At 43.0% G+C, this 25,208-nt stretch overlaps 1 protein-coding gene across 1 annotated transcript in view; it reads right to left on the bottom strand.

The window, feature by feature from the left end:
- LOC113140790 (junction plakoglobin-like) overlaps nt 1–25,208 on the bottom strand; it is a 233,732-nt gene that overhangs the window by 88,423 nt on the left and 120,101 nt on the right. Inside the window, exons 4-5 of the mRNA XM_026324791.1 lie at nt 17,148–17,401; nt 16,825–17,063 (exon numbers count right to left, since the gene is read on the bottom strand). Of these exons, the coding sequence (XP_026180576.1) occupies nt 16,825–17,063; nt 17,148–17,401 (493 nt within the window). The remainder of the gene's footprint in view (nt 1–16,824; nt 17,064–17,147; nt 17,402–25,208) is intronic.

Below are 25,208 nucleotides of genomic sequence, written 5' to 3'. Positions count from 1 at the left end.
TCTGTTATGTTGATTCCAGCATACAGACCACTCGTCAGATGCTCTAAACCGGTTCTGAAACAGGTTAAAACCTGGCCAGCAGGAGCCATCTCTGCTCTTCAGGACTGTTTTGAATGTACTGACTGGGACATGTTTAGGGAGGCTGCAACCAACGGTGACTCTGTTTGACTTGGAGGAGTATACGGCATCAGTGTCCGGCTACATCGGGAAGTGCATGGATAATGTGACCGTCTCCAAGTCCATCACCATACGCTCCAACCAGAAGCCGTGGATGACCGTAAAGGTGTGTGCGCTGCTAAGGTCCAGAGACTCTGCCTTCACAGCTGGAGATAAAGATGCCTTAAAAACAGCATGGGCTAAACTGTCTTGAGCCATTAGAAAGGCAAAGCGCGCACACTCCCAGAGAATCCACGGCCACTTCCAGTGCAGTGAGGACACTTGGCGCATGTGGCAAGGCGTCCAGTCCATCACCAACTACATGCCAGCACCACTTGCCTGTGACAGTGATGCCTCCCTTCCAGATGTACTGAACAGCTTCTAGGCCCAGTTCGAGGCATGTAACAACGTGACAGCGAGGAAGACCATCCCTTCTTCAGAGGACGAGGTGCTCTGTCTCACCATGTCTGACGTGAACAAAACTCTATGCAGAGTCAACCCACGGAAAGCTGCTGGACCAGACAACATTCCTGGCAGAGTGCTCAGGGAGTGTGCAGAACATCTAGCAGATGTCTTCACAGACATCTTCAACATCTCCCTGATCAGCGCCGTCGTCCCAATGTGCCTAATTTCAACCACCATCATCCTTGTGCCAAAGAAGTCTCCAGTGTCCTGTCTCAATGAATACCGTCCCATCGCACTCACACCCATCATTATGAAGTGCTTCGATAGGCTCGTCATGAGGCACATTAAGAACCAGCTGCCACCTTCACTTGACCCCATGCAGTTTGTGTATCATCCAAATCGCTCCACAGAGGATGCCATCAGCACAACCCTCTATCTGGCCCTCACACACCTGGACAATAAAGACACTTACCTACGAATGCTGTTCATTGACTTCAGTTCAGCATTCAACAGGATCATTCCTCAGCACCTGATCAAGAAGCTGAGTCTGCTAGGCATCAACACCTCCCTCTACAACTGGATCCTGGATTTCCTGACTGGAAGACTTCAGTCAGTCCAGATCGGGAACAGCATCTCCAGCACCACCACATTGAACACTGGAGCTCCTCAGGGCTGTGTGCTCAGTCCGATGACACGACCGTGGTGGGTCCATCAGCAAGAACAACAAGTCAGCATATAGAGATGAGGTGCAACAACTAGCAGCCTCGTGTAAAGTCAATAACCTGTCTCTGAACGCGGACAAGACCAAAGAGATGGTTGATGACTTCAGAAGAGCAAAGAGTGTCCATTCTCAACTGAACATCGATGGGTCCATCGTGGAGATCGTCAAGAGCACTAAATTCCTTGGTGTTCACCTGGCGGAGGATCTCACCTTGTCACTCAACACGAGCTCCATCACCAGGAAAGCCCAGCAGCATCTCTACTTCCTGTGAAGGCTGAGGAAGGCTCATCTTCCACCTTCCATCCTATCCACCTTCTACAGAGGGACCATCGAGAGCATCCTGAGCAGCTGCATCGCTGCCTGGTTTGGGAATTGCACCATCTCGGACCACAAGACCCTTCAGCGTATAGTGAGGACAGCAGAGAAGATCATCGGAGTCTCTCTTCCCTCTATCACAGACATTTACAGTATTGTTCAAAAATAATAGCAGTACAATGTGACTAACCAGAATAATCCAGGTTTTTATTATATTTTTTATTGCTGCATGGCAAACAAGTTACCAGTAGGTGCAGTAGATTCTCAGAAAACAAACAAGATCCAGCATTCATGATATGCACGCTCTTAAGGCTGTGCAATTGGGCAATTAGTTGAAAGGGGTGTGTTAAAAAAATAGCAGTGTCTGCCGTTGACTGTACAAACTCAAAACTATTTCGTACAAACGTTTTTGTTTCTAGGATTTAGCAATCCTGTGAATCACTAAACTAATATTTAGTTGTGACCACAGTTTTTTTATAACTGCTTCACATCTGTGTGGCATGGAGTCAACCAACTTGTGGCACCTTTCAGCTGTTATTGCACTCCATGATTCTTTAACAACATTCCACAATTCATTTACATTTCTACATTTACGTTGCTTCAGAAACAGCATTTCTAATATCACCTCACAAGTTCTCGATTGGATTAAGGTCCGGGGATTGGGCTGGCAACTCCATAACATTAATTTTGTTGGTTTTGAACCAAGACTTTGCTCGTTTACTAGTGTGTTTGGGGTCATTGTCTTGTTGAAACAACCATTTCAAGGGCATGTCGTCTTCAGCATAAGGCAACATGACCTCTTCAAGTATTTTGACATATGCAAACTGATCCATGATCCCTGGTATGCGATAAATAGGCCCAACAACATAGTAGGAGAAACATGCCCATAACATGATGCTTGCACCACAATGCTTCACTGTCTTCACTGTGTACTGTGGCTTGAATTCAGAGTTTAGGGGGTCGTCCCACAAACTGTCTGTGAAGACCTGAAATCCCTGACTTCCGGAGTTGTGCCTTATTTTGAAGGACCAGCAGGACCCAACTCCTTCTCACTATGGGTGCTTTGAATTAACTCACTGATTGTTTTCACCTGTTGTCTGTTTTTGTCCCCAGATAAATAGAGCACTCCTGCCACAAGTAAATCGCCAGGTTGTCTGTTGTCCATCCTGAGCCCAGCGTGTTGGTGCATGTTTCTACGCTTGTTCATTGCCGGCCTCTTGATTTGGAATCCCTTAAAATGACGGACACTAGGAAAGAGCTCATAGCTAAGTCTTTTTCTGCTTCCCTGTTTTTGACCTGGACTAGTATTTTTTGTGTAAGTAAATTTTGCCGAAGAGATATATTGTGGGGAAGTTCTTTTTGTATTTTGTCCAGACAAGGTTCGGTTTCAGTCTTGTTTTTTGATTAAGAATTTTTGAGATCCTTATCACGTGAGTTTTTGATTTCCAAGTGCCAGTTTTGATCTATGAGCAACCTGATCTTTTTGATTCTTTTCTCTTCCTTTAAAATTGACTGTTGAAGTAAACCGGATCCTTCGACCCAGGAAAATCAGCCACCGTCAGATGTTGCTCTGCGTGCCAAACCCAGTTCCCCCAGACCTATCAGTCGATACCGGCGCGTCCATACCGTGTTTAGGCCCGGCTGAAACCACTCTACTTCAATAAGACAAACCCAGCGCATCAACACCGTCTACTGGTCATTGCCATTCATTGTTGTTTGTACCAATAAATGACTCCTTACTTCTAACTCTTTATTTTGGTGTGGGTGATACTGTGCTCCTGATTACCTCCCTGGATCATGACACTGTCTATGGCCCTTGGACCCAAAAAGAACAATTTTACTCTCATCAGTCCACAAAATGTTCCTCCATTTCTCTTTAGGCCAGTTGATGTGTTCTTTGGCAAATTGTAACCTCTTCTGCACATGCCTTTTTTTTTTAAACAGAGGGACTTTGTGGGGGATTCTTAAAAATAGATTAGCTTCACACAGACGTCTTCTAACTGTCACAGTACTTACAGGTAACTCTGTAACAACACTGTCTTTGATCATCCTGGAGCTGATCATTGGCTGAGCCTTTGCCATTCTGGTTATTCTTCGATCCATTTTGATGGTTGTCTTCCGTTTTCTTCCACGTCTCTCTGGTTTTGCCCTCCATTTTAAGGCATTGGAGATCATTTTAGCTGAACAGCCTATAATTTTTTGCACCTCTTTATAGGTTTTCCCCTCTCCAATCAACTTTTTAATCAAGTATGCTGTTCTTCTGAACAATGTCTTGAACGACCCATTTTCCTCAGGCTTTCAAATGCATGTTCAACAAGTGCTGGCTTCATCCTTAAACAGGGGCCACCTGATTCACACCTGTTTTTTCACAAAATTGATGACCTCACTGATTGAATGCCACACTGCTATTTTTTTGAACACACCCCTTTCAACTAATTGCCCAATTGCACAGGCTTAAGAGCGTGCATATCATGAATGCTGGGTCTTGTTTGTTTTCTGAGAATCTACTGCACCTACTGGTAACTTGTTTACCATGTAGCAATAAAAAATATACTAAAAACCTGGATTATTCTGGTTAGTCACATTGTACTGCTATTATTTTGAACAATACTGTACTCCACATGCTGCATCTGCAAAGCTGACAGCATTGTGGGTGATCTCACACACCCCTCACACACACTCGTTAACCCTTCTGCCATCCGAAAAGAGGTACTGAAGCATTCTGACCCACACAACCAGACTGTTAAAGAGTTTCTTCCCTCAGGCAATCAGGCATCTCAACAGAGAACTGAGCTGAACTGGACACACACACACACACGCCACTTTACATTTAAATTTATATTAATCCTGTTTACACTTCAATCACTTCACTTTAATATCTGCAATCACTGTACATATTGTTCTTTTCACATTGTCTACCATTGTCTTACCATGATTGTGGCACATTTACTGCTTTTCTTTGTCGGCCTATATGTTGTTGTCTGCACTGTCTTGTCCTGCCTTGTCTTCCTGGGCACTTCTGTTGTTTAAGTTCTTAAAATGCACCTTAAGTATAGTTTCATTTTTCTTAGTTTAATCTTTTTTTTTTTTAATTGTTATAATTTAGTTTTTGTCATAGCTCTATGTTTGTCTAGGAGGACGTCGTTTCGCTTCACTGTGTACTGCGTCTGCTATATATGGTTGAAGTGACAATAAAGCTTCTTTGAATTTGACTTGACTTGACTTTGACTTCCTGTGTGGTACTAGTGCCCAACACACCACACACTAAAGACCTCAACAACTTCAGGCCGATGGCTCTCACATTCCATCTGATGAAGACACTGGAGACTGGTCCTGGGCCACCTCCACTCCGTGGTGAGCTCAGCAATGGATCCGCAGTGGAGTGGAGGATACCTGGAGAAGTCCAGCAGTGCTGTGAGAATTCTGTTCTTTTACTTCTCCAGCGCATCCAACACCATGCATCCGGTGCTTTTAAGGAACAAACTGGAGAAGGCTGGTGTGGAGTTTGAAATGGTGGAGTGGATCCTGGAATATCTCACAAACCGGCCCCAGTTTGTGAGATCCTGGGACTGTATGTCTGACATCCTGACCTGCAGTGTGGGAGCTCCCCAGGGGACCGTCCTGGGCCCCCTCCTCTTCACCCTCTACACTGTAGACTTTAGACACAACATGGATGGCTGTGTTCTGCAGAAGTTTTCCAAATACTCTGCGATTGTCGGGCTCATCAAAAACGACCATGATGCGGAGTACAGAGGACTTCATGGACTGGTGTCAGCAGAACCACCAACTCATCAATGTGGGGAAGACCAAGGAGATGGTGATGGACTTTCGCAGATGACGGTCTACTCTCCCCTCGCCAATGAACATCCAGGGAATGGACATTGAGAGAGTGGACTCTTATAAGTACCTGGATGTTCACCTGTACAACTGGACTCATAACACAGACGCACTGTACAGGAAGGGCCAGAGCAGGCTCTACCTTCTGAGGAGTCTGCAACCTTTTGGGGTGAAGGGGGCACTCCTGAGGACCTTCTGTGACTCTGTGAAGCTAGACAAGGTTATCAGGAAGTCCAGCTTTGACTTGTGTTGTCCTCTGGACTCAGTGAGGGAGGTGTGGGACAGAAGAGTCCTGGCTAAACTAACATCTATGCTGGACCATGAGTCACACCCCCTGCAGGATGCCCTGTCTGCCCTGAAGAGCAGCTTCAGTGACAGACTGATCCACCCTCACTGTGTGAAGGAGAGATTTCACAGGTCTTTTCTTCCTGCTGCTGTCAGGCTCTACAATGAACATTACTAACTGTACATTTGTCATCCATCTGCTGTAATCATCTGCAATACTGTATTATAAGGTTAATCACCATCAGTGCAATATACTGTAGTCACTTTACCTAGTATTTATTAATTTATCCATCAATGTCCATATACTGTACATAACTATAGGCACGTTGTACACACTTAGTTTTTGTAGCTGTATACTTTAATTCCACTTAATATTTTTTTAATATTTGTAATTTCTTATTTATCTTACATCGTTGCTACTTTGGCATTCTGCTGTGTACTTGAACTTTGCTGTTGCAGCAATGCAATTTCCCCATTGTGGGACAAATAAAGATTTTTCTTATCTGCTATATGTTTTCATCATTTGAATATATATCTTTTAAAATGAAGCTAAAATGCTCTCCCTCTGTAATCTACATGATCATTTATAAACCTCCCCAGCCTTGTCAAAATTTTATTGATGATTTTACTGAGATGCTTTCAGTTGTCTTCCCATAATTTGACTGTTTAGATATTCCAGGTGATTTTAATGTCCACATGGATAAGGCCTGTGACAGAAATGCCAAAGAACTTTCTGCCATCCTTGAAACCTATGACCTTAGTCAGCATGTTAGTGAGCCAACCCATACCAGAGGTCACACCCTGGACATAGTCATCATTAAGGGTGTTGATATTTCAAATGTCACTGTGATTGATGTTGCTTTGTCTGATCATTTTTGATCTGTTCATAATTCCCACAGATGCAGCTGGACCTACATTTGTTCAGAAAAGACATATAAATGACAACACCAGGACATTGTTTATGGAGATGATTAGGTTTGAAAATGCCTCACATTGAAGATTTGTTGAATTCATATAATTCAATGTTCTAAATCATGGATGTGATTGCTCTGTTAAAGATAAAGTGATCAGGAACAGGCAAAAGGCACCATGGAGAAATGATGACTCGGTCAGGGCACAGAAAAGGGAGTGCAGAAAGGCCAAACAAAAATGGCGTAAATCAAAGCTCCAGGTTCATTATGATATTTATAAACAAATGTTATGTGTGTTCAATGAAACTCTACATAGAAAAAGAGAAATGTATTTTTCTGAAATCATCAACAGCAGCAGTAACAACTCACATGCCCTATTTGCTATAGTGAGTAGGTTAACAAACCTTCTGTCTCTTTTGCCATCAGAACTAATTTCACAATCTAAATGATATGAGTTTCAATATTTTTTTAATGACAAGGTTCAGGGTATTAAACAAGCAACAAACGGCATAACAAAGATACAGTGGGTACGGAAAGTATTCAGACCCCATTTAAATTTTTCACTCTTTGTGTCATTGCAGCCTTTTGCTAAAATCAAAAAAGTTCATTTTATTTCTCATTAATGTACACTCAGCACCCCATCTTGACAGAAAAAAACAGAAATGTAGAAATTTTTGCAAATTTATTAAAAAAGAAAAACTGAAATATCACATGCTCATAAGTATTCAGACCCTTTGCAGTGACACTCATATTTAACTCATGCTGTCCATTTCTTCTGATCCTCCTTGAAATGGTTCTGCTCCTTCATTGGAGTCCAGCTGTGTTTAATTAAACTGATTGGACTTGATTAGGAAAGGCACACACCTGTCTATATAAGACCTTACAGCTCACAGTGCATGTCAGAGCAAATGAGAATCATGAGGTCGAAGGAAATGCCCAAGGAGCTCAGAGACAGAATCGTGGCAAGGCACAGATCTGGCCAAGGTTACAAAAGAATTTCTGCAGCACTCAAGGTTCCTAAGAGCACAGTGGCCTCCATAACCCTCAAATGGAAAAAGTTTGGGATGACCAGAACTCTTCCTAGACCTGGCCATCCAGCCAAACTGAGCAATCGTGGGAGAAGAGCCTTGGTGAGAGAGGTAAAAAAGAACCCAAAGATCACTGTGGCTGAGCTCCAGACACTCAGTAGGGAGATGGGAGAAAGTTCCACAAAGTCAACTATCACTGTAGCCCTCCACCAGTCGGGGCTTTATGGCAGAGTGGCCCGACGGAAGCCTCTCCTCAGTGCAAGACACATGAAAGCCCGCATAGAGTTTGCCAAAAAACACATGAAGGACTCCCAGACTATGAGAAATAAGATTCTCTGGTCTGATGAGACCAAGATTGAACTTTTTGGTGTTAATTCTAAGCGGTATGTGTGGAGAAAACCAGGCACTGCTCATCACCTGCCCAATACAATTCCTACAGTGAAACATGGTGGTGGGAGCATCATGTTGTGGGGGTGTTTTTCAGCTGCAGGAACAGGACGACTGGTTGCAATTGAAGGAAAGATGATACAGAGATATCCTGGAAGAAAACCTCTTCCAGAGTGCTCAGGACCTCAGACTGGGCTGAAGGTTCACCTTTCAACAGGACAGTGACCCTAAGCACACAGCTAAAATAACAAAGGAGTGGCTTCGGAACAACTCTTGACTGGCCCAGCCAGAGCCCTGATCTAAACCCAATTGAGCATCTTTGGAGAGACCTGAAAATGGCTGTCCACCAACGTTCACCATCCAACCTGACAGAACTGGAGAGGATCTGCAAGGAAGAATGGCAGAGGATCCCCAAATCCAGGTGTGAAAAACTTGTTGCATCATTCCCAAGAAGACTCATGGCTGTACTAGCTCAAAAGGGTGGTTCTACTCAATACTGAGCACAGGGTCTGAATACTTATGACCATGTGATATTTCAGTTTTTCTTTTTTAATAAATTTGCAAAAATTTCTACATTTCTGTTTTTTTCTGTCAAGATGGGGTGCTGAGTGTACATTAATGAGAAATAAAATGAACTTTTTTGATTTTGGCAAATGGCTGCAATGACACAAAGAGTGAAAAATTTAAAGGGGTCTGAATACTTTCCGTACCCACTGTAACAACTCTGCAGCCATCCTGGAGACACTTGGTAGAACTGACATACTTTACACTTGTCAATGACAAAACAGTTGATGAGATCATCTCCAGTCTGAATTCATCCTCCTGCTGCCTCGATGTTTTACCCACTAGATTTCTGAAATCAGTACTAAGCAGTTTGTTACCACAACTCACTCATTTGGTTAATGACTTATTACAGTCTCGAACATTTCCAAGGGCCTTGAAAGCTGCTGTCATCAAGGCTCTCCTGAAGAACCGCAGTCTTGATACCACAGTACTGAACAACTATCAGCCCATATCAAATGTTTTTAGGTAAAGTCCCTGAAAAAGTTGAATAAAAACAACTTACTCACTTTCTGCTGCTAAACAACTGCTTTGACCATTTTCAGCAAGGTTTTAGGCCCCATCACATGGTACCTACTTTGTCAACTCCATTGGTGCTTAGTCATTTGTGGCTCAAGCTTTATAAACCTCATGTTGATTTGAAAAATGACTTGGTGATAACACAGGGCCTCTTTTGTCACTCTTTGTCTCCAGTCAGCCCTTCCTACAGGTTCTGAGGCACCTCCAAAGGTAATTCAACAACCAATCCAATGTTTTACCTGGCCAAATTTATTAGTTTACCCAATCCAGAGTGTGGACCGGGATGCAGAGACTATGCAGTTTCCTTAGAGCCATCAACCCCCCCCCCCACACACACAAACCCCATAGAGACTGTATGCTCCTTGAACATATAAATCAAATAAATCAGAAGTTAACACAAGAGGAGTTATTCATAAAAACCTAATAAAAATTAAGACCACTCCTCTTATTGAACAGAAAAACAGAACTGTCAAATGTGGATTATTAAATATCAGGTCTCTTTCATCTAAATCTCTGTTAGCAAATGATTTGATAACTGATCACCAAATTGACCTACTTTATCTTACTGAAACCTGGTTACAGCAGGATGAATATGTCAGTCTGAATGAATCAACCTAAATGACTGAGGGGGGTTGAATGTCATTTAACAAAATGAATATAATGACAAAAGGAAGCTGAATGAGAGACAAAGCAGTCTTCATAAAAAAAAGCCCAGCCCCTTTTGAAGAAGCGAAAGAGATGTTTTATATTAATAATAATCTCTGCATGGCACCAAACAATACAATATATACAAGTATAAAAACATCAATCTGCAAGTATGTTGCAAAGTATGAAAGTGGCAAAGATTAAACCCTAATCTCCTGAAAAAATAAAAAAAGAATAAGAAAGATGGTGGGGCTGTGTATATTAAAAGGAAGAGCTGAACAGGGTCAATGCAGAGGGAAAGAGTGTGCAAAAGAGGAAAAAAAAGCTGTATGATAATAAGCTCTAGGTCACTCACACTAGCCCATGTGATCTCTGTGACACTTTTTCTCCATTTTATTTAATTTTCTGTGTAAAGTAAGCTCCTGAATCACTTAGGAGTGTTAAATATTCTGCCCTGCTAAGCTGCAGTGTATGGGATTAACCTCTGCCTGGATGTCGGAAAGGCCCAAAATTTTGTACTAAAATTGAGGGTTAGTCATTATTTGCTAATGTTTTATGTTGCTATAGTTGAGCATGAAAGCTTTCTAAGTGCCTCATTTTTTATATCTGGGTCTTTGGCTAAACAGCCAGCAGTAGAATTTCGTAGAGATCAAACATTAAAAAGGGGGTGAACATTTGCGTTTCCATGGAGCCAGAACAATATCAGGATCTGCCATTAACTTCCTGTGTGGACTCTTATGTTAAAATTATTTCCTGTGTTGCCTGAGTTAGCTTTATGCAGCTTTGTGTTCCTTATTGTCTTGATTAGTTTCACCAGTGTTTAATTACTGCCTTTTACTGTATTTTTATACCTGTGGCTGTTCCTTTGTTCTGGGCCAGACTGTCTCGCCAGATATGTTTTGCTCTCCCTCGGTGTAGCCTTGGTGTTCCCACAGGCTCCAGTGTCTCTCGTGTCTTCCTGTTTTTTTTCCCCTCTTACCTTCTTTTTGGATTACCCAATCAATCCCTACCTTTGTTCAGCTACTACTATTCTTTGGAGCTTTTTACCAGGGTATATTTTGTACTTAGTTTAGACTGTGTTTCCCTGGACATCCAAAGTTCTAGTCTATACCTCAGTTTTAATACAGCTTTGTGTTTCTATGCCGTGCCTCGCCCATTTACAAGTCTCATTCGGCCTGATGCTTGCCTTTAGTATTTTCCTGCAGTGCCTTTTTTTGTCCTTTTGTGTGCACACTTGACCTTACATGCTTTTGATAATATCAAATGATCTCCATAAGTGTATTTTTTCAATCCAAGACTGATTTGAGAATTACCCTGAAAGAATTTATTGTTCTGAAACTGATAACCCAGGGACCAGTGACCCATGGATACAATTGCATCTCTCAGCAGGAGGTGAAATCAGTTCCTCTTTAATCACAAATACACTTTGCAGAATTAACACATCTGCTCTAACCAAGAGAACCCTTTGTAAAGGACAGACTCCCCACTGGTCACAACCAACCATGAATACCATTAAACCATTCCTTTACCAGCTAAACATGTATGACCTGAAACTTATGTGATGACATATTAATTGTTCCGGTTATATTTCTACTTCTCTTGCTTCCCAAGTGAAAAATAAATATATCGTTTCATACTTAAATTATACTTTTAGAATATAAAGTGAGCCTATTCAAAGTAAATTTTTGCAAAGTATATTGCAATTACTTAATTAGTCATAGTCATTAGCATATTTCTTAAAGGTTCACTTTACTTTAAACATATTTGTAAGTATATTAAGTTATATTTTCCAAAAGTATATAAAATTACTGATACAAAAAAGTTTATTCAAAGTAAATTTTGCAAAGTACATTGAAAGGATATTTCTTAAAAGTTCACTTTAAACATATTTGTAATTATGTACTGTAAATATATTTGTCTTTTTTTGTTTAAATTGTGTAATTCTTTTCAAAATATAATACTATGGCTACATAGTAGAATTTCTATATATTCTAATTTCTATATTTCAGTTTTTAAAGTACACAATATATATGTTCCTGGGTGTGCTAGCACATGACAGGTCTTCATTTTTTCAAAATTCATAATTAATCAGCCTTGAAAATACCCATGGAAAAGAGAAATGTTAGATTTACATGACAAATTGGCAGAAATGATGAAAAGTAGCAGAGGAAGAAGTAGAACTTGGCTGATTGCTGCTGGTAGTTTTTATCGAATGGTCACATTTTTCTATTTGGAGTTTTCTGGTGTTTTTTGGTTGTTTTTTTTTTGTAATTTTTCTGTTCTACTTAATACCTTTACTCACAGGATGACTCGATCTTTTCCAAACTGAATTACTTGTGTGGGATTTTACAACAGAGCAAAGGGTCACTGACTTAAACCAATGTGGGGGGTTTATACCTGGTCAAAGGGTCACGTGAATACTTTACTTAACCCATTTGATGTATGTAGTTGTGTCTGTTTTCTAGTTTAGGGTTTTAGGGTTAGGGTAGAGGGTTATAAATAACTGCCAACAATTTGTTTCTTTTATGGTAAGAAGGCTGAAGATAGATGTGACGGGGTCCTCAGTGTGAGTACTTTTGGCAGAGACCGAGAACTTTGAATTTTAGAAATTTATTGTAATTATCAGTCCTTGTGGGAAGGAAGTAAATCAAAATATCTGGTAGAGTATCCTTTCACAATATTTACACTGTGTGTAAAGCACACTTCCAATTTGTGCAAAAATACCACAACAAACAAACAAACAAAAAAAAAAAAAAACAGTCTTTCAATTGACCTCTTCGTTACCCTCTCTGTAACTTACACAACTGTCGACTCACTCTTCTCTGTTGAATGAGGTGTCTTTTAAAGCCTCTAAACCCCTGACGTCATGTCCTGTGATGATGAGGTTGGGCTATATATATACGGAACTTACATTTTTAATGGTTGGAACGAAGGACCCGTGAATGGAGTGCGGTACGTGTTGTGCGAAAATTGTTTGAGAATGCTTAAAATTATGGCGATAATTAGGTAGATAGAACAGCAAGTGTGCACCCTTGATGCCCTATAATAAATGTTTATGACCGGCGAGGATACTATGACAGAGGTGAGTTATAATGGCAAGGTTTATGTATGTTTGTGTGAATGGAAATGTGCCTGTTTGCGCAGTGATTTTCTTAATGACTGGGATATGAGCTGCGCGTCTGGGCTATGGTTATTCCTGTCGAACTAGTGTCGGTCTGCTCCGTCACAATAGATACCTGAACAAACGTGGGTCTGTTCAAGATTAGTCCACCCCTTTCTTGTCAAACATATATAACCTGAGTACTGTAACACAAAGTCAAAGAATGCTTACTGAAGTCTTCTCTCCATGCGCATGAAATTAAACCTGAGATGATTCATTACACTTGTGGTTGTTTCTGAGACTTAGCAACTCTCAAACTTAAAGAAATTTCTACCACACTTGTTGGACCAGACCGAACAATATTAGCTATAGCCTAACTAATCTCCATCATTCTTGTGCCAATTACTCCTCATTCCCCAAGTGAAAGCAGATTTATTGTGCAGCTTCCAGTATATTAAGAGCAACTTAAGTGGTTTCATTTTAACACAATATCAGGTATAATGAAATTTAACATTTTAAAAGTATATTCAATATACTTTTAGAAAATAAACAAAGGAAATATATTTTCACTTGGGTAAATATGTAACATATGTAATGTGACCTCAGCACAGTGGCTTAACGATTAGCACTGTTGCCTCACAACAAGAAGTTCCCGGGTTTGCAACCCATCTGGGGCTTTTCTGTGTGGAGTTTGCATGTTCTCCCGGTGCTTGCGTGGGTTTTCTCCAGGTACTCTGGTTTCCTCCCACAGTCCAAAAACATGTATGTCAGATTGATTGGTGACTCTAAGGAGGATAGGAGATAGGAGTGAATGTGAGTGTGTGTGAGGTTGATGTTTCTATGTGGCCCTGCGATAGCCCGGCTGCCCTGTCCAGGGTGATCCCAGAAGATCCCTGTGATCCTAGTTAGGAATAAGCGGGTATAAATAAGGGATGGATGGATGGATGTAATGCAACCTGCTGAAAGCATTGCTGCCAGACTACAATGTTAGACATAAGCTGTGCTAGTGTCCGTTACCCGTGCCTGTGGCTAATTCATCTACCTGTGTGGCTTTTAACACTTATGTTGTTATTGTGTTATGACTCTAATTTAATTGATGTATGTGTCATGAAATGTCATGAAATCCAATGATCAAAAAGCCTATATGTTTGAAACTTGCTTACTGTAAAAAAAAAGAAAATATTATTTCTGTATTAGAATACATTCCTAAGATTAGTTAGTATTAAAAGTAAGATTAACACTCTTCGACCCCTGATGCTTAGACCAATGAGACTGCACAACTGCATGTCATGATCCATGTTTTCAGTTTCCGGTTTTGTGCCCTTATCTTGATGGATCATGACAGATTTAGTTTTGTTCTGTTTTGTCCCTCTTTACTTTGACCTGATTTTAGTTAATTGTTTTCACATGTGCCTTGTTATGTTCCTCCTGCTTATATACCTTTGTTCAGCCACCGTCTCATTGCCAAGTTGTCTACCCATAACTGCCCAGCTTTGCCTAGAGTGTTCAAGAACTGTTATTTTCATGCTTAGAGGTTTCAAGTTTGTTTTTAATTTTTAATTTTAATTCCCCTTGTTCACGCCTTAGTCTTGTCTTGTGTCCTCTGTGTTCCTGTCCATGTTTCCCTGTGGTCTGGTGTGTCCCCGATTGTGTGTGTGACCCAGACCTTCCTGCTTTGTTCCCTGTGTCCATGTTCTTGTTTCCCCGTGGTCTGGTGAGTCTCCCCATGTGTGTGTGACCAGACCTTCATGCCCTGTCCCCCTGGTTGTTCATGTTTCCTGTAGTCTGGTGCGCCCCCCATTGTGTGTGTATGACCCAGACGTTCATGCCCTGTTCCCCTGTGTCTGTGTTCATGTTCTTGCCTTGTTCTCCTCGTTCACGTTCAAGTTTTCCTTTGGTCTGGTGAGTCCCAGAGAGAGTGTGTGACCCCGACCTCCATGCTTGTTTCCCTGTTTGTCTCCCTGTGGTCTGGTGAGTCCCCGAGTGTGTGCGTGACCCAGAGTCCCCTGCATTGTCCCTGAAGTCTTTTTCCCCGTAGGCCTGTGTGACCCCAGTGTGTGTGTGTGTGTCCCAGGTCCCATGTCTTGTCCTCTCAGTTCATGTTGTCTTGTCACTTAGTTTGGATTCCCGTGTCCTTGTGTTCCCACCTTGACCCTTTCCCTGCCAAGTCCTGTTTCCTTGTTTCTGGTTTACCTTCAGTTCTTTGTTTGAAATAAAATCTTTTTGTTGAACCCGAGTACCAGAGTAGGCGCAATTATCGGGCATAAAAATAATTATAACCCTGATCCATGACACTGCAGGCAGGTGACTGTGAACCAAATTGAGGAGCAATTCTTCTGCTTCCCTACACGGAAGAGAGAATCAAGTAACCAAAAGAGAGCCGACCGCAAAGTTTGTGCCTTCCTCCGTGTGTTGTGTTGTAGTAAATAGCTTAGCTCAAGCTGATACTTACAGCGCAACAAAGTTCCACCGAATACTCCGGCAGAGCCAATGGTTAGAGACAAGACAAAGAGAGCAACTCTCCAATGAATGGACACCCTAGGCCTGCAGGAGAGCCGACCGCAAAGTTTGTGCCTTCCTCCGTGTGTTCTGTTGTAGTAAATAGCTTAGCTCAAGCTGATACTTACAGCGCAACAAAGTTCCACCGAATACTCCGGCAGAGCCAATGGTTAGAGACAAGACAAAGAGAGCAACTCTCCAATGAATGGACACCCTAGGCCTGCAGCTAAAAAACTTCTGAGGAACACCAACGCAATTCCTGGAGACCCACCGGCAGGACTGCAGTTGGACCAGTCCAGAGAGGGGTGGCCCGAACCTCAGTAAACTCAAGCCTGGTGGCCAGGACAAGTAATTGTGGTTGTGCTCATTGACCTTGTTTGTTTGGCTGCTCACCACAGTGGATCAATTGATCCACATAATTGATTTGGTATAAGTTTTATGCCGAATGCCCTTCCTGATGCAACCCTGTCATTGACTTATCATGCTTGGGACCAACACTGATACCATACTGGCATGTATAACCTCAGTGGTTGAGAAACTGGTCTTCCAAGGTGGTCTGCAAACCAAGTACAAACCAGGCCCAGCCCTGCTTAGCTTCCAAGATCTGACAGAATCAGGCACTTGCAGAGGACGATGTTGTTGCCTTTGTAAACAGTTGAATATCCATACAATATATATATATGACTGGCATCGTTTATGTTTATTTCAAACAAACTGATCCCTGAATTTGATCTCCCACTCACATTAAAGACTAATATTATTATTCATTTACAAACTGACTGGTTGATCCCCCATTAAGGGATCTGGTGCCCTGAAATTATGAGAACTATGATATATTAATAATTCATAAAACAGACATTATTAACCTTACTTTGTTCACTACAATATTCTGTGCAGCCCTTGAACTTCCATTTGCTCTTTTGACGATCACCATGCTTGCTGACTTTTTTAGAGAATTACACACACTATTAATTACACACTATGACCTTAGCTGAGATGTTAAAAGCTTATCCAACATGATAGCTTATTCATATATGCTACCATTTACATCTTATCTCCTTGCATGTGGCCATACATTTTCACATAAATTATGCATTATGTATTATGTACCACAAATTAATACAAATATTTAATACTTGACTAATTACTGAATCCATGCTCCTAGCTTTATATGCTAAGCTGTCATTTCTAAATTGAATTTAAATTAAATGGTCTAAATTTTCTAAAACTTTTTTTTATAGGAATGAACATTGGTTTTATTTTGCTGCCCAGCTCACACCAGTGAAATTAAGTAAGCAAATTAATTTCCATTAAATTTATTATGTTTCTAGTCCCAAAAACAGGGGCAGGTATCTTGAATTTAATGACACCATGTTTAGCCCCACTACAGGTAAGAGAATGTAGCAGGTCTGTTGTTTTCAGAATAATATACTTCATTATAATCTATTCAAATACCTCAGCATGCGGACCAGTGCTGGTATCCCTCCAGACTTAAATATGGCCAGCAGTCCTTCTCTCTGGTGCGACAGGCTGTGAAGCACACTGGCAGTGCAACGTGCTGTCTCAGTGTCAGCTGCTGTTGACATGGCACGCACCACAGCACCCACCAGAGCTGGAGACTGCACCAGTACCCGCCGACTTGCCTCCTTACGGGTCAGCTGGTTGACTATCATGGCTGCCTTATTCACCACAACCTGGATATGTGAGAAAACAACTTTGTAAGTAAAAGCCCATGGATGTACAAATGTAAAACAATTTAAATATTTCTGGGAGCATACCGGATCTTCATCTGCCAGCAGCTTGGTGAGTTCTGGCAATGCCCTGGTGGCCAGCTCAGCATCATCCTGGTAATTTATTAGGTGGACAATAGCTGTCTTTAGCAGCTGGGAGGGCTCAGCCAGTCGCTGCACATTACTCTGCTGTGATAGGTCTGATTGAACAGGCATGGGCGACTCTCCTTCCACTAGGGTCTCGGGGAACATGGCAGCCCTGACACGCTGAGCCCGTGTTAGTGAGTACTGTGGATCAAAATCTGTCAGAGGAACATGGAGATCGGCACAGAGAATCAGAGACTGTTTTTTTTCTGGGTGCCACTGCAGATTCTGGGCACAATATAATTCTAGACACTCTGAATAATGTTATATATACAAATTTTCAGGGCCCTTTTGATCCTGGACCCATGGAGTTGCTCTAATCTATCTCTGACACAACCAAAAATACAGAATATTACAGTAGTCCTGAAGTTATGAAAGCATGAATAACTTTCTCAATATCAATTTTACCTTAGGTAGTAGTCATGTACATATATACATACATATAAATATATATATGTGTGCATATATGTATATGTGTGTGTGTATACACACACACACACACACACGTCCACACACACACACACACACATGGCCACTATGGACATGAAGGCTACACAATGAACATGCTGTGTAGACAGTAGGGATGTGCTGAGTTGTGTGTATACATACAACAAATCTGAAGCTGCTGGCTAAGGCTAATCATAAATATGGTAAAATTGTTATTCACGTCAGCAGCAATGACACCCGATTACGCCAATCGGAGGGCACTAAAATTAATGTTGTGTCGGTGTGTAACTTCGCCAAAATAATGTCGGACTCCGTAGTTTTCTCTGGACCCCTCCCCAATCTGACCAGCGATGACATGTTCAGCCACATGTCCTCATTCCGCTGTCTAGGTGGTGTCCATCAAACGATGTGGGCTTCATAGAAAATTGGGCCACTTTCTCGGGAAAACCTGGTCTGGTAACAAGGGACGGCATCCATACCACTTTGAATGGTGCAGCTCTCATCTCTAGAAATCTGGCCGAGTTTATTAGTCAACCTAAAGTTTGGCAATCCAGAGTGGGGACCGGGACGCAGAGACTCAGTCTGAAACGCCTCTCTGCAGTTTCCTTAGAGCCATCGCCCCCCTCAAACCACGTAGATATTGTGTCTGCCCCTCGAACACATACAGTGGGTACGGAAAGTATTCAGACCCCTTTAAATTTTTCACTCTTTGTGTCATTGCAGCCATTTGCCAAAATCAAAAAAGTTCATTTTATTTCTCATTAATGTACACTCAGCACCCCATCTTGCGAGAGAAGTAGTGTTCAATTGGGTCAGTTGCTCGGGTGTACTCCATACAATCTGACTGGCTTGTGTGGTATAGGGAAAGTTGTTTTATATTGAGAAAAGGTTTCATTTACAGGAAAATTTCAAGGAGGTAAGTAAAAATGGACGGAGAATTTGATAGGGAAATAAATGATGATGGGTGGGGTCCCGGCACAAAGAGATGGAAACTGGTAAGTGATCAGATTATCCATCTCATGCAAGCGGTGAGTGGAAGAGAAAATCCGAAAAATAGAGACAAAGCTAAAGAAGACAGAGTTTTGGTACAAGAAGTAATGAAGGAGAAAGGACTCTCCCCGTCCATGAGAGTGCCGCTGAAAAATACCTTGTGGGAAAAAAACAAGAGGACGTTAGAGAAGAAAAGGAAAAACTGGAAAAAGATGGGGAAGCAGGAATGTTGAACAAGTCCAGGTTAAAGAAAAAGGTAAAAAATTTAGAAGAATACAGAACTAAGCTCTATAATGCCTGGGTGTGTTGCACATGTGCAGACTCTTATAATCAGGAACAGAAACCAATGTCAAAAGGGAAGAATAGAAGCGAGCCTGCACCTCCTCCACCGCCATATCAGGAAGTGAAACCCACCGCCCCCCCAGCGCAGCTCTACCCAGTGTTGACAGTAACAGGAGGAAGTTTAGATATAGAGCCTGGAGCAGCTGTAGGAAGACACAGAGTGAGAGAAAGAAGAAGGGACAATGGGGAAGACGCACTTCCAGAACAAGAGGCATTTGAGGCTAGGAAAATGAGAGAGCTGACAAAAGAAAGGGAAAGAGAGACTAGAGAAGTACAGATGAGATTGGAAAATAACAGAGGTCAGACTATGAGCTCTTTAAAAAAGGAATATACAGGTAAGGTATTGGCCAGGGAAGAACTGCAGGGAAATTGGACGAAGGAAGAGAGTGAGTGGATAGAACAGGGAAGAAGAGGAGGAGGACGACAGAGAGGTCCTCCATCAGTCAGGCCAGAAACTAGGGCATACTACTCAGAACGTAGATCAGTTACTCTGGGTGGATGAGACCACCCCCATGCGAGAAGTACCACCCAGAGGTAGACATCGCATGAAGCTGAGATCCCAAGATAGTCCGGAAGGACTGGCGGGACCTGGCCCTTCGACACCGGCAGGGAATTTCCCTCTCTTTAGAGGTCTCCTCTAAAGGTAGAGATAGATATAAACCATTGGCCTTAGGAGATGTTACTAGCCTGGTGGAGCAGATGCCCCCTCCCTCCGAAGGAGGTGGACTGTGGCTTAAGAAGTTGGATAAACTGACTGCAGGACAGAGGCTTGCTTTAGGAGATTCCAGAGCTGTGGCTAGTAGGTGTTTGACTTTCAGGGACCTTAAGGAAGTAGAGGAACAGGCTGGGACAGATCGGGAGTCAGATGAAACTCCACTGGTCAGGGTGATTACAGAGATAGGTGAAGTCATGCGTGAAAAGTTCCCACTGCCCAACTCAGCTGGTGTCCCCAAACTGCCATGGAAATCTGATCAGACCCCCAGAGAGTATTTTGATAATTGTAAGGAAGCCTGGGAGAAAATCACTGGGTGTCACCCAGGGAAGCGAGGGCTGCAACAGGAATGGTTCAGACAGGCAGTGATGGAAGGAGTGCCCCCATCTGTTAAAGACGCGATGATGGCTAACCCCGACCTACCGGGAAGTGAGTCTTCCGTCTGGGAAAGGCACCTATTGCCTCATCAAAGAGCCAAGGACGATGAAACTAAGGGAGAAAAGGATATGAAAGAATTACAAACACAGCTGCTTAAATTACAATTGGGAGAGGCCAGAAAAAAAGGTAAATGATAACAAGAAAGACCATAAACTAGGAAAACAACTGGTCGCTCAGCCCACTTCAAACCCCGCTGTCCAGGACACGCCCGACCTCTTCCCTATCCCACCGTGGGTAGATCCCGACTTCCCACAAGGAGGAGGGTGGGGCCAGAACAGCTGGAGAGTATATAAGCCTTACAGGGGAGCTCAGGGAGGGGGAGGATATGGCAGGAGGGGAAGAGTCTACGGTCTGCCCCGGGGAGATAACGTTTGCTTTAGGTGCGGTCAGCTGGGCCATTGGTCCAGAGAATGTCCAGCTATGGGAGGCCGCCCTAGACAACCACCAAGGGGCCGTGGAGGGCCCTCTAGGGGGAATGCACCCACTCGACAAGCGGCAAACACACCTACTTATCAGGCGCCAAACCCATCCGCCGCACCCCAAGGGCAGTTCCCAATGATGGAAGGGGGGGACTGGAATGACCACCCCTCCCAGTATTGACACACCCCACAGAGAAATCCCAGCAGTAGGGGACAGGCAGACCCCATGCTGCAGATGCGGGTAGCACAACAAACGCTGCCATTTCTCGTTGACACAGGTGCCACATATTCCACTCTGACAGGGGCGCCTGACCAAAGTGACATTTCACACCACACTGTTGATGTGGTGGGGTTCTCTGGGGTACCTCAAAGACTGCTTGTTACCAAGACGCTACCTGTTCAGATCGCTGGCCAGCTGTTGGCCCATGAGTTCGTTGTCTCACCCCAGGTCTTGGTTAATCTCATGGGCAGAGACCTCCTGACTCGTATTGGGGCCTCTATACTCTGTGGGCCGGAGGGCCTGCAAGTCTCTTTCCCAAATGGGGAAAAGGTGGATTGTTCCCCCAGCACCACATCCCTTGGGGGTCAATGGATAATTCAACCACTTCCAGGGCAACATGAAACAACAGACATTTACTGTGGAATACTGGAACCTGAAGCTCCCACCTTCAAGGGCATTATAAGCACATACAGTGCTCAGCATAAATGAGTACACCCCCTTTAAAAGGTACTAATTTCAGTACTCAATGAACAAAAGAACAATTTCCAAACTTTTCACAAGGCTGAGTTTTATTGAACACTTATTTAACTCCATAACATGAAATTAAGGTTAATAATCTAACTTAGATCACAAAATCTTCAGTTTTACTGAAATTGGTTGAAGCAAAAATGAATACACCCCGCAACAAAAACTACTACATCTTGTATTTTGTATGAGCACCGTGATTTTTAAGGACAGCACCAAGTCTTCTAGGCATGGAATGAACAAGTTGGCGACATATTGCAACATCTATCTTTTTCCATTCTTCAAGAATAACCTCTTTTAGAGCCTGGATGCTGGATGGAGAGTGATGCTCAACTTGTCGCTTCAGAATTCCCCACAGGTGTTCGATTGGGTTCAGATCAGGAGACATACTTGGCCATTCAATCACCTTCACCCTGTTCTTCTTCAAAAATGCAACAGTAGCTTTAGATGTGTGTTTTGGATCATTGTCATGTTGGAAAAGTGCACAACGACCAAGTGCACAGAGTGATGGCAGCATCTTCCCCTACAGTACAGAGCAGTACATTGTTGGGTTCATGATACCATCAATGAAATGCAGCTCCCCAACACCAGCAGCACTCATGCAGCCCCACATAAGGACACTGCCACCCCCATGTTTCACTGTAGGCACCTTGCATTTTTCTTTTACGACGCCATACAGTTTTAAAACCATTAGTTCCAAAAACAGTGATCTTTGTCTCATCACTCCAGAGTATAGAGTCACAGTAGTCTTCACCTTTTTCAGCATGGGCCCTAGCAAATTCTAGGCATGCTTTTTTGTAGGAGAGGCTTCCTTCATGGACGATACCCATGCATGCCATTCCTCTGCAGTGTGCGCCATATGGTGTCACGGGAAACGGTCACTCCAGTTTGGCTTTCTACTGCTTTAGCTAACCGCAGTGAACTTGCATGGCGATTTTCTTCAACCCTTCTCATCAGAAGACGCTCCTGTCGAGATGTTAACTTCCGTGGACGGCATGGGCATCTCTGTAAGATGGTTGCACTTCCATCTTTCTTAAATTTTTGGATCACTTTTGCTACAGTATGTTGACTGATATGTAAAGCTTTGCTGATCTTCTTGTAGCTCTCACCTTTTTTGTGTAAAGATATGATTTCCTTTCTCAGATTTTGTGACATTTCTCTTCCATGGGGAGCCATTGCTGACAGTATGAAATGGGAAGGGCTTTTCTTTGTTAAATAATGTCCTTTTATAGTCACCTGTCTGCTGGACACCTCTTGAATGAATGAATCATTAGACTCACCTGTGGTTGAATGCCTGTTGATTAGAATTTTGTAGTTTTAAGTGTGGCTTTTCTCCTAAGACTATAATTGGGGTGTACTCATTTTTGCAACATGGGCTTGAATGAATTTGTTAGGAAAATCACTTTTTTGTGTGTGCAAATTAACAAATCTTGTTTGCAATCAATGGCCCACATTTGTGGGAGTATTTTGTAGTATAGTATTTCATAGAAAATGTTGATTCTGAAAGGAAACTAAAGGTTTTCTGACAAATGTAGTGGGGTGTATTCATTTATGCTGAGCACTGTACATGGAGTGGAAACCGTGGATCTCTCTCCTGGAGCCATACACCAACCCCCCTGACCCTCCCCATGTAACGTTGTTCTATGACAGAAACTCCTGTGATTGGTATCAGGAAGAATTTCTAAATCATTTGGAAGGGCGGTCATGGACAGTGGAGTGCTCTGACCTCTTTGTGGGTCCTGAGGGAGTGGCTGTGGGTGTCAAACTCACTCCTGAGCAGATGATCTGGTATGAGATTGCAGATGAGACCACTCCATATGTTTCCTTAGCCTTACATCCAGGGCACCAAGCTAAAGAATTAGGTCCTATGGTAAAGAGAGCCCTTGCACTCACTGATTGGGCTTCAACCCAATTGCCCGCGGTCCACTTTTCTCCCTCTTCCAAAATGTACAGAATTACTTGTTCGACGACTGATTCGGCCATCCTTGAACATTGTCAGCTGTCAAGAAATCATGGCAGAGACAAAACTGACTATGATCTGGCAGAGCATCTCCTACAACAACTCCCAGACAGTCTCTGGTCCTGGGGCTCCACAGACGTGGGCATCTGTAAGTCCTGCCCTCCCACTTTTTTCGACGTTTCCGCCGAGGGGCCAATATGGCAGGCTCAATATCCCCATAAGCCCCAAGCAGAGGTGGAAATTTCTGAAACAATTGCACTGCCAATGCCTTCTTCTGCCTCCCTCTTCATCCAGACTGCAGGGACATTTTTTCATTCACATTTCAGGGCCAACAGTTGAGGTATACTCGGGTGCCACAGGGCTTCGTCCTCTCACCGGGTCTCTTTAATCAAGTCCTAAAAAATATGTTGGCTGGCTGCCTCTTGCCAGCAGGTACTACTGTCATCCAGTATGTGGATGAAATCTTGATTGCATCGTGCACTGACACAGACTGCCTTGCAGCAACGCTTTCAGTGCTACAGAGGTTGGCAGAAAAGGGCTTTAAAGTCAGTAAATCTAAGCTCCAAATTGCCAGGAAACAAGTTTCCTTCCTAGGTCGCATTATCTCAGCCAAAGGTGCTGGACACTCACCATCCCATCGGTCCACCATCCAGCATCATACCAAACCACAAACTGTGAAGGATATGCTGTCCTTCTTAGGTCTAACAGGCTTCAGCAGAAACTATATCCCTAACTACACTCAAGCTACTCAACCTCTTCGCAAACTAGTCAATGATCAAGGCATGAGAAACCTTGCAGCTAGACTTCAATGGGGCACAGCCACAGAGATGGCCTTCATCTCCCTGAAAATGGCCCTAGCACAGGCAGCAGACTTAGCTCTCCCTAACTACACAGCACCATTCTTCCTAGATGTTTCTGAAACAGGAGACACTGTAAACGGTGTCTCCTGTTTCAGAAAAAAGGGGGAGGGAGAAAGGTACTTATGTATGTAAGTGTGATGCTTGACAACATGGAAAAGAGACATCCAGGATGCATACAACATGCAACTGGTGTAGCAAAGCTCATACAAAAAACAGCACACATGGTCATGGGACACCCACTACAGGTTCTCACAAATCACAGTGTAGTGGCGTATGTAAATTCTCAGGCATTCACCATGACTTCACTTAGACAGAGAAGGCTGAGCAAAGCATTAGAAGCACCTAATCTCACCTTCACACATGAAGGGATCAATATGGCAGACCACGACTGCAGGGGAGCCGCATTGTTGCCAGGATAAGGTCACAATAGATGCTAAGGTGAGATCAGATCTGCAGACTAATGCAATCCCAGGGGCAGAAAGATGGTTCACAGATGGGTGTTGTTTTAAGCATGACACCAAAGGACTGCAGGCAGGATATGCTGTAGTGGACAGGACAAGACTTTGAGATATTGGAAGAGGGAAAGCTGGAGGATAGGCCCTCAGCACAGAGAGAAGAGATAGTAGATGTAGTAGCAGCACTAAAATTGGGAGCAGGAAAGAAAGTTAATATCTACACAGACTCCGCATATGCAGTGGGAGCAGCACAGGTAGACTTGGGACAATGGATCAGGACAGGGTTCCTCACCACGGATCAAAAGCCTATAAAACATGAAGAAGAAATGAAGGAACTGGCGGAGGCATTGAAGTTGCCGCGAGAAGTGGCTATAATAAAGTGCAGAGGACACAATCCCTCGGAAGGTCTCATAGCAAGAGGAAACAGAGTCGCTGATGAAGCAGAAAAAAAGGTAGCAGGATACCAGGTCCAACTACAGATGGTAAGTACTGAATCTGTTCTCATGGAGCTCCTACTACCCATATCTTTGGATCTGATTAAGCAAGCACAAAAGGGGGCCTCTCTCCAAGAGAAATCAGTATGGACACAGAGAGGAG

This window comes from Mastacembelus armatus, chromosome 8 (assembly GCF_900324485.2).
Source record: "Mastacembelus armatus chromosome 8, fMasArm1.2, whole genome shotgun sequence".
Lineage (NCBI taxonomy): Eukaryota > Metazoa > Chordata > Actinopteri > Synbranchiformes > Mastacembelidae > Mastacembelus > Mastacembelus armatus.
The sequence above is the reverse complement of the archived record's forward strand: the minus strand, read 5'-3'. Positions and strand labels throughout refer to the sequence as shown.